The sequence below is a fragment of the Protobothrops mucrosquamatus genome, unplaced genomic scaffold, assembly GCF_001527695.2.
Source record: "Protobothrops mucrosquamatus isolate PMUCROS unplaced genomic scaffold, P.Mucros_1.0 scaffold490, whole genome shotgun sequence".
NCBI classification, from domain to species: Eukaryota; Metazoa; Chordata; class Lepidosauria; order Squamata; family Viperidae; genus Protobothrops; species Protobothrops mucrosquamatus.
The window spans coordinates 72093-83436 of NW_015386808.1; the positions used below are offsets into that span (position 1 = coordinate 72093).

General features: G+C 33.3%; 1 protein-coding gene across 1 annotated transcript in view; it reads right to left on the bottom strand.

Moving 5' to 3' along the window:
- The window catches only part of LOC107288161 (AF4/FMR2 family member 3-like), a gene marked incomplete at its 3' end in the record, with an annotated part of 256331 nt that overhangs the window by 70940 nt on the left and 174047 nt on the right, over positions 1-11344 (bottom strand). Inside the window, exon 10 of the mRNA XM_029284284.1 lies at positions 10341-10392. Within this exon, the coding sequence (XP_029140117.1) occupies positions 10341-10392 (52 nt within the window). The remainder of the gene's footprint in view (positions 1-10340; positions 10393-11344) is intronic.

Consider the following 11344-nt stretch of genomic DNA (forward strand, 5'->3'; position numbering starts at 1 on the left):
GACTGGCCTAGGGGATTTTATAGGGGTTTTAATTACTTTTAATTGGACATATTCAAATATTTCGTTTTAATTAAATTTTTAATTAGGCATAATATGTATATATGTTAGTATTTTATCTAATTTGTCAGCCGCCCTGAGTCCGAAAGGAGAAGGGCGGGATATAAATGCAATTAATAAATAAATAAATAAATAAATAAAAATATATTTAAACTCCCATGATCTGATTTATAGAAAACAACTTAAAAGTAGAGTTTACAAAAAAGTAGACCAACCAGAACAATAATTGTAAAAGGAGAAAACTTCAATATATTCTAAAATACTTCATGGCTAAACAAGCTTGAACATAAACTGTTAATAAGATCTACATTAAACTAAACATATAACTGAAAAATCCTGGATTTCATTCAATCTAAATAGTCTGCGAAACAGATTTTTTTCTAAATTATGACCTCAGCCTTAATATTTGTTTGATTATCTTTTGCTTGCCATGTGCCATTTTATTTGAACTGGACAAACGCCAACAAAAAATCATCTCCTTGTGCCTTCTGTTCCATACATTTTTATTCTTCCAAACCTTTTAATTTACAACAGTCTGAAATTAAAGAGCAGCAAACAATGGCTATAAAAGGAGAAGCATGTTACAAAACGTTTCTTGCTCTTAAACTCATCTTTTAAACTAATTTCATTGGAAGAATATTTGGAGATAGACAGAAAGGCAGAACAATATGATTGTGTATTCAATTTTGATTAAAAATTACAAACTGCAATCTTTTTTACAGTCCTATTACAAAGTAAAGCAGTTTGATGTATGCCTTCCACAAACCAGCAGATCTAAAAAAGATGAAAACAACAAAAAGGAATCAAAACGTTTTACAAATAACAGGTATATAGTACATGAAATAAAAATAAAAAAAGGTTTCAGTTCTATCTTATGAAGCATTCTCAGTGATTGCTGAAATTCTACTGGTAATATAAAGAATTATTATTTTTAATTCATTGGTTCAAAAATAAAAGAATTGCTTCCCTAAACAAAATAGATTTTGCCCTCATCCTATATTCATCAGATACAAAAGATCCCACATTTTCATGAGGGTATGTGTGTGTGTGTGAATACGGAAGACTTTTTTTTCTGTAACAACTGCAATAATTTATAATAGTCTCCCTTTGAATATCAGGATTACCTTGAATATAATAGACTTCAAGAAACTATTAAACACTGAATTGTTTTAGACAGACTTGGATAGTTGATGTCATCTGGCTGGTGTTGGCTGATTTCTAATTATGTGATTTTCTTTTATGCAATTATGTGTGAGGATGTTGATTATAATTTAATTGCATTTTGATGTTATGAAGTTAGTGTTATTTATTCTTACCATGGGCATTTCAATTTTGTCATGTAATTGTGGCTGATTTAGACATCATGCATGTTTTATTTTATATATATATATATATATATATATATATATATATATATATATATATATATATATATATATATATATATATATATATATATATATATATATATATATATAATATTTTTATTANTATATATATTTAAAGTCAATCAGATAAAAATAAAGCACTCTGGGATGTAAGGTAAAAGGCTTTTTATTTTTTTTATTTTAGCCCTTTGCTCTGATGATGTTAACAGGTTGTTAACGAAAGCTCAGCAATTAATAAAAAAAGCCTTTTACCTTACATCCCAGAGTGCTTTATTTTTATCTGATTGACTTTAAATGTCCATACCTGGGATTCCAATATTCAAAATTATCAAAGACATATATATATATATATGTCTTTGATAATTTTTAATAATGTTTTACTGCTTTTAAATTGTTTTTAAACTTTTTAATTGCTCATAAATATTTTATCCCCTCTTGGTGATCGCAATTATTTCGACATAACATGGACTTACCCAAGATATTATGATTTTTTTAATGTTCTAGCTTTTTTAGAGCATCAAAAAGTAGAAACAATAAAATTTGAAAGAATTAGGTGTTAACTTACCCTGTGTGTTTATATGAGTAAACATTACAATGAAGCTTGTACAGTCCCGTGCTGTATGTTTGGCTCAAGGATAAATACTTTAGCCAACAAAATTTCAAGGCTCTTGTTCTAAGAAGCAGTAACTTCATTTTAAAAACTGGATTCATTTTTGGCAGGTTTTCCAGAATCCCACGGGAAGGTATTACAAGAAATCAGTAATACACTATAAAGATATTTTAATATGCTATAAAGTTATTTAAGTCCCTCTTCCCCCAAGCTAGATGTTTTAAAAAAGGAAATGAAAGTTTTCTTCATATAATATGTAAAAAATCTAGTATCTCTCATCTAATGGGCTCTCATATTTAGGTGAAAATTATATCTCTACTTAACTTTAGATGTTGACAAGGTATTACTACACTTTTTTCCACGTTGTCTTAATAATTACAATTAATAAGTGCTGGATCAAAAAAGATCAATGAAGTGGTTTTATATATAAAACCCCAATTTAAACCTAGGCTACTTTTATCAGATGAATATGGTAGATTTGTAATAGTGGAAATTGAATTTAATGAAATAAAATCAATAGTGATTGGTCTATAAATGTGCGAAATGAGGGAAAAAGCAATTTTTTTGAGTATCTTATGGACCAACTCCTGCCTTTTTCATATGAAAATTGGCTTATGCTGGGGGATTGGAATGGACTGACTTTGCCACTTTGGGATAGAACGTCTACTAAGGGGATCAAACCATCCCAGGATAAATTACTGAAGTCATTTTTTGAAATGATGGACTATTTAACGTTAATAGACACATGGAGGCACAAAAATGGCTCCGCAAGAGAATATACTTTTTTTTTCAGAAAGGCACAAATCTTTTTCAAGGATTGACATGATATGGACCTCTAAAAACTTAGCAAATAAAATTTTGAAAGTTGACATTCTACCTAAATCCTTTTCTGACCATAACCCGGTTGTTTTGGTTCTTAGAAAAAAGAGTTTGAGTTCTAGACGAAGATTAAATGAATTTATTTTGAAAAAGGAGACTACTGTAAAAGACTGTAAAAAGAAATTACATGAATATTTTGATGATAATCTAGGCAAAGGGACAGACCTAACAACCATCTGGGAGGCCAATAAGGTAGTTATGAGGGGTTATTTTATACAATATAATCGGTTGGAGAAGAAAAAAACTCTGGAAAAGACCCAAAACATATTCGATGCAATTAGACTGAAAGAAATTGAATTGCAAAAGTCACCTATGGACCCCAAAATTTTACATCAAATTAATTACGCCAACAACTGTCTATGTTAACAATCCAAGAAATAGAAACAAAATTGAGAAATTAAGAAAATTCTTAAAGTGAATATAGAAAGAAAACCAGGGACTTTTCTTTTGGGGCTAATGGACAAACACCTGGGAAAAAAACATGGAACCTTGATGATATGCTGACAACAGCAAGAGTACTCTACGCTCAGAGATGGAAGACTATTTCGATTCCTACAACAGAGGAAGGGTTGCAAAAACTGATGGAGCTAGCAGAGATGGCTAAATTGACTGTACTGCTTAAAGAAAAGAATACAAATACTTTTATTGCTACATGGAAAGCACTTCTGGACTTTGTGCTTGAGGTGGGGAAAAATGAAACTTTGATTTTGGGCTTTACCGATTAGATAGATTTGATGTTATTAAAATGGCTAGTTTATATTATTTTGTAAAAGTAAAAAGTTGAGGTCTGATGTTGATATTCTATTTTACTGCACCAAAGGACGTTGAAAGTCAATGCCTTTTTTTTCTTTTTTCTTCCTTCCCTCACTTTTCTATTCCTTTTCCCCTTCCCTATCTTTTCTGCTAATTACTTTGATATTTTCAATGTATTGTATACTATAAACTAATAAAAAACTTTACAAAAAAGTGCAGCTATTTACATAGGCTAACAAGAGATAACAAGAGACTTTCTATGCATGTTATTGATTTATTTTTATTGTATCTTTTTTCTAAAGTTCAATGAAATGAAGGAAAATTTATAAAACTGTAAATCTAATGACCTATAACTTTTAACAATTCAAATCATCTGATTTGATCTTTAACAAGTACATTTCCCCAACATAAATTTTAAAATGAAAATTGCCCTAATGCAAGCTCTCTTTTTAAATATAATTACCACCATTTTCAGACATTTTGTTGTTGTTGTGAACTGACTTAGAACCAGAATCTGGTTCAGTACAGGCCTTCTGGCCTGACCTTCTGACCTTGACAGAAATCTGAAAAAACCAAAAACATTACCTAACCAAAAAGAGATGAATTATCTTTTTAAGTCCAGAGCAATGAGATAATATTGAGAAACACCTCAGGCATACATCTGTCCATTTCACTGGAGTAGAAGAATGGGCAAAACATACCACATATTGATATTTGAAAGACTGTGTTATAACCAATCTAAATAAAAGTAGTTCTAGCCTTCCTGGTGTTTGATTTCCTATCTGATATACTTAGATGTAAGGGATACTTCTGCCCATGAAATAACTTACTTTCCATTAGAAGTCTACATACTTCCCATTCAGACCCAGAGATTTAGGGGGATAGTTTCAGAACATATGGAAAATGGTTATAGGTTTTTTTTTGTGAAAAATCACCTTTTTCATGGGGTCCTTGGTGCTCTCTGAACTTGGTTGTTTTCTTGCAGACATTTTATTACAAAACTATGTAACATCATCAGTGCTACCAAGCTCAAAGAGTACTGTACCAAGAACCCACAGTTCAGTCCTGAATTACAAATATTCTCTTTCACTAGTATCAGCTTTTTTATTTTCCCACTGACCAGAATGCCCTGCATGAAAGTCCATTACAGAGTAGAACCAGTTCTATGTATTAACATGAAGCTCAGCATGCAATGTAAATATAATCTTCAATGGGTAAGCCAATTTTGTTAATTATGTTTTGTCCATGGGAAAACCTGAACAAATGATGAGTGCTAATACATACAAAGGTTAAAACAAGATATATAAGATATATTGTTGATTATGCTTAAGTATATATCTGTAGTGTGATACCATCGGCTGTGTTCTTTTAGCACTGAAGACTAGAAAATAATAATAATAATAATAATAATAATAATAATAATAATAATAATAATAATAATAATAATAATAATAATAATAATAATAAAGTTGGAAGGGACCTTGGAGGTCATCAAGTCCAACCTCCTGCTCAGGCAGGAAACCCTACACAAAGACCCAGTGAACTTGGGATAAAGTTTGGCATGTAATAAATCAGCAGATAATTCAGGATTTTAGAATTTTGTAACACTTTAGTGTGAACTCTCTATTTCTTAATTTTGTTGTACAGCTGTGAAGGGATCCTAGTTAAGTGTTTTCTTTGACCCTGAATCCTGGGCAGAGATCATGCAACCATGGGCCCAGATTGTAAAACTAAAAGTTCCCAGCAGAATGCAGGGATACATTATAATTCTTTGAATAAGCATTCTTCAGTTTGTTAAAAGACAATGAGAAACCAGAAACAATGAGTTTTAGTTCTCTTCTTTCCTTTTGGGAAGGGAACATTGGAGTAATGTGATAGGAAGATGATTCCCTCCACTGTTTTCTTAAATGTAAACGTTCCACTCATGAATGGTTCCTTGCCTAATTCAGGAGCACAATAAACCTGTCCCTGAAAGTAATGTTTGAAAGAAGCAGTAAAACCAGTGAAAGGATAAATTAAGTTCCACTGTTCCTGTATATAAACAATTTGTATGTGGAACTTGAGATATCCACAAACAATTTTAATTTGTCTCTCTGAATTTACATCAAGGACACAATGATTTCCAGCAAATTACTTTGCAGATTTTCTACATACATTTTATATACTATGGGGAGAAATAGAAATAATTGGCACCTTTTTTTAAAGAAGTCAGAAAATCCTTAAGTGTGTGTGTGTGTGTGTGAATGTGAAAGGAACAACCAGTTAACAACTCATTTTCAGGAATGACATTAACTTTCATCTGACATGAATAAGTCCTCCACAATACTGGAAATCTATTGTAACAGTGAAATGTTGAAGTATGTGTTTTTTGGTCCTACCAACTATATCATTCTCTAATGTATGTTTTCCTCCCTGTCTTCCCTGTAATACTCCCCAATGACTAGAGTAGGCATGCCAAACTCACGACGTCACATGATGTCGCGCAACGTATCATGACTTTTCCCCCATTGCCGGCAATGGGGTGGGTGCAGTTTCAGTATGATGCATCCGGCCCGCGGGCCAGCAGTTTGACATGTCTGGACTAGAGGCACAAGCCAAGAGTGGGTCTTTCCCCACTTGCCACTAATCATCAGAGAAACCAGTCCCACAGCATCTTTTTTCTGCCATGTCCTCACAACACTGTCTTCTTCTCATCCCCAGTCTATGGATTAGGTTAAGCCATTATTAGCTGCATACGTGTGTGCATGCTTTCCAGTTAATCTTGATCTCCACCAACTGCTTGGACAAGTCCCTGCAATTTTATTGGCAACATTCTGAAAAATGTTACCCAGGTCTCCTTCCTAGGGCTGAGAGAGAGTGACTGGCATAAAGTCACCCAGCTGGCTGTTGCCTAAGGTGGGACTAGAACTCAGAATCTCCGTGTTTCTAGCCTGCTTTCTTAACCAGTGCACCATTCTGGCTCCCCTCATCATTAGCTGCCCTGGAAAGTTGTCCTGATTTCTTCTTATTTTAACACTATGCAACAGTAGTTGCTTTAAAATATATACAATCTGTTATTTTGCCATCCTTTTCACTGGATATGACACTGGTAACCAATTGGGAATATACATATAGAGGTGTTAATTTGGCTGATTTGGCCACGCCATGTCATCTTTATCCCTGAGCAGCCTTTACTGCTTCCATTCTGTGGCTGTCTCTCTGTGAGCTGGAGAGAAATGATATTAAAAATACTTGGTGGGTGTTCTTGCTAAGAACATGGCATGGAGGTGTCCAGAATATAGCATGGAGGTGAATTTGAATTGCATCAGGGTAATTTATTCTTAGGACTGAAGCAAAAGCAGTTTTGCTTTAAAAAAAAGAAAAAAAATCCTACCACACAAAAAAGAAAGAACATTCTTCCTTCTTTTAAACTGTCATTATTTGAAGGAGTTGGGAAGAACAATTTAAATCTCAAGGAGACAAGCTCTCCAGAAGCCCTTAAATAGTTTACATTTACCCTGACAGTTTAGGCGTTAAGAAAAAGAGTTGTCGCAGTGTTAAGTATCTGCAGGCTGCTGTATTAATAATAGCTTTTGGCCACTGCAGTTCATGTAGTTTAAGAGAGCTTTAGCTGTGGGCTGAGTTTTATCCAAATCTTAGGAGTTTAGAATAGCTATGCCTGGGCCTCTTTGTGTTATTTCCATTCTTCCTTCTTCAACAAAGCTTTTGGTGACAAATGTGACATTTACCAAGAATTGAAAATTATCAGGAAGATGGTTTGATATTCAAGTGCTCTCTTTAATAAACAGTCAAAAATCATATTTAATTGGAAACCTAAGCAGAATCTGGCTATTATATTTTTTTAAACAGTAGCTCTTTGACATTGAAGATTTTAATATTGCTTGTTTAGTGATGTTATATGCAGAGACACTTTTTCAATGAACCAAATAAAATAAATAGCCTTCAGCCAAATAAACTATATTTTTGATTGTCTGTGTGGCACAGACATTTGCTATCATAAACTACTCACTGCTCCTGCTTCACCAAAACATTTGATATGAAATTATTGTGAAATTATTGAAAGTATTTTCTTGTTTGCATCTGATAAGGAATTGCTGTTTATATCACAGTGTAGTAATTCATCTCAATCCTGCAATTTAGGGAGATTGTTTTTAGAAACCATGTCCAACATTCTCACAACAATATAAGTCTGTTCTCAAAACTGATTCTGCTTTGTAGCACTTGCTAGAATGATCATGTGACCTTACATATCTGCATAATCATTTAGGAAAAGCAAAGGTTCACCAAAGAAAGGTTTGTATAAATACTATTATAATTGCCAGATGTCAGGTACCAGCAAAATAATACCTCACAGATTAATTCATTATAATTCAGATGTGTTATTTTCTGAAAGATATATTCTATACTACTAGACATGTCAAACTCGTGACGTCACGTGACATTGTGCAATGTATCGGAGCTTTTTCGCCACTGCAGGCAATGGGGTGGGCGCGGCTCCGGTATGATGAAACCGGGCCGGCAGTTTGACACCCCTGTTCTATACCTAATATTAAACATATAATGCTTTATTGACTCAAATTCCCATTTATATTAATAAATATATTTGCATTGCACTTGTGTCAGGAACACTGAGATACTTCCAGATCGAAAGAATTAGCTGGTGACATCACTGTCGCCTAGGGACCCCCACTTGGGGGATCCTTCCACGTTTCTGGCAAGAATTGGAGTGAAGGACTGGAGCTCATCCCACCCCATGGCAATACTGCGGTCTGAAATGTGGGCTTGCTAACCTTCAATCCAGCATTCTAACCACGTGAGCCACCACGCTCCTCTAATAAATATATTAAATATATACTACTTCTCAATAAATTGTTGTCGTAACATAGATATTCTCTCTCTCTCTCTCTCTCTTATTCTTTCATGGAGGTATTTAGTGTAAATATACTAGATATATATTAAATGTGCCCATGAAAAAAGAGAAAGAGAGAGAAAGAAAGAGAGAGAGAGAGAGAGAGAGAGAGAGAGAGAGAGAGAGAGAGAGAGAGAGAGAGAGAGAAAGAGAATATCTATGTTATGACAGCAATTTGTTGAGAAGTAGTATATATCTAGTATACTTATTAGAGGAGCTCCTCTAATAAAGGCTACACACTTATGCCTAATGTCCTGTATAGATAAAAGGACAAATTGATCTTGGTATATGTGAGTTATAGATTGGAACATAGTTCTGTAATGATTGAGTGGTCTGATGTTCATTTTCTGCAATAATTAGTTCAAATATGTATATGTATATATGTATGTATATGTATGTATATGTATATGTACACACACACACATACATAAATATATATATTCTTTAACAATTATTTAACTATTCCATATACTCCCAAATATATATCTTTTACATTTTCTTTAACAATTATTTAACTATTCCATATACTCCCAAATGAAGTTGTAACTAACAATACATTTTCAACTTTTCTCTTACTGACTTACATTTAAAGTTTTGAACTATATTTCAAAAAAAGCCAAGTTAATACCCCACCCCCTTTGAATTGGATAATTTGTTTCTTGTTATCCTTACCATATTTACTCTCCTTTTTTGTTTATCTTATTTTTAAGTTTTTATTTGTAACCACTCAGAGCCAATGAACTTTAACATATAAAGTTAATAGATAATAAATACATGTATTCAAATTTGATTTTACTAAAATGAATACAGTTTAAAGCATTTTCTATTCCTAACAACAGCTGAATATATTAGAGCAAAATATATTAGAGTGTGTGTGTGCATGCATGTGTGTATAGGCTAAAATATACATGACAATTATTAATCGCCAGATTCTTAATTATTTTTGCTAATCATTTTTACAGGAAATGGACCTACATACGTAGCTATATCAAACATCACTTTAGATTTATTTGAGATATTATTTTATTCTAAATTGTTGTTAAGAACATCTAGTGCCAAATAAACATTATTAGACCTAACTGTTCCTGGTCATAATAAAAATGGTAGGTAGCACATAGAATTTTTTTTGACATGGCAGACTACCACTAAAACTTACCATTGTTTCATTAGAATAAACCACACTTTGTAATCTATTGTACTACTGATTTTCTTAATTCAGAATCCTCAACAAATTGTGGAAATCATTAATTCTTTCAGCTGGATTTCAACAACTGAAAGATGAAGCTGTAATTTGCAGCCACTAAAAATTACAATAATATATCATAAGCAACATATGCCATATGTTTTAGCCAGAGAGAAAAACTCCTGTTGTCATATTAAAAAAATCTTTAAATCTTTTATAAAGTGTTGATTCAAAAATGTATATATTGGCGTTACTACAGTCTCTTTAGAAATCAAGGATTTTTATGCTACTAGCCAATTGCTATAACTTCCACTGAAATAGTATTCTAAAGTACCAAAAGTGCAGTAATACCTTAAATCCAAAAGAGATTTGTATGTTAAACAGAAGCATCCTTGGAGGGAGGGTCCAAAAAGCAAGATGGCAGTGGTGCATGTAAATAAGGAGCAGGTCTTCAATTACACAGTTGCAGCCACCACCTTGACCTTTTTGACAAACATACCTTCAGGGACCTCAAGGAAAATTACTACCATTTAACAATCCATAAATATTAGGTTGACTTACGATGTATGCAAGGTACAGTCTTCAGGATTCTTTGGCTCAGCGTCATCTTTTCCTTGGAAAAATGAAAGAATAGGAATATTAACAAATGAGCCATAATTATAAATGTTAGGGTTAGGGTTAGAGTTGTGGTATAGTTGTGATAAGAAGCGCAGTTGAAAATGAATAGAAGTTTTTTTAAAAAAATCTCCATATATTTAAGTCAGCAATAAACATGAATTTTAATAAGCTAAGGATCATGAGTTATGTAACTGCGGCACTAAGATTATAAAATACATTTCTCTACTTGCATTGTACCCAAGATGCTGCTTTACTGCATATTCTTTTAAAATATAGTACATGGAGGCAGCGTATTCTCCAAAATACCAGTTGTTAGAGAACATTTTTGTTTTACTAGATAGTTATGTCTCCGTCTTTTCAGTACTATAGTGAATGGAGCAGTATGATTTCCTTCTAAACACTCCTATGTCTGTAAATTACATGGAGCTCCAGTCACCATCCCCCCCCCAAAAAAAAACTTGTCAAAGGACAATTCTGCCTTCAAAAGTATTAGTTTGGGGGGTAAATTATGTAAGACAATAAAGTATTGTGCCACCTTAACAACAAACTATTATTTTACACTAAGGTCAACCTTAAATTCTTTGAAGTATTAGACATGCAGTTTCCAGGCAAAAGTTAAATATGATTTCTCAAAATATTTTTGCAAAAAAGTGAAGTAACAATAGGGAAGATAGTTCCACTTGGCCTGATATGACAGTGGGATGTTTTTTAGGTCATTAAATGTGTAGAACTACATATTATGTAGAACTACCAGGGCTTTTTTTCTGCCGGAACGCGGCGGAACGGCGTTCCGGCACCTTTTTCCGGGCCGGCCGCACCGGAAATAGCCCCTCCCAAACCGGAAGTAGCCCCTCCCACATTTTACTTGCATCTTTTTTCTAAAGGGGCGGTCCTAGGGTTTGATGGGGGCGTGGCCAGGTTTGAGTTCCGCCACCTTTTCGCTGAGA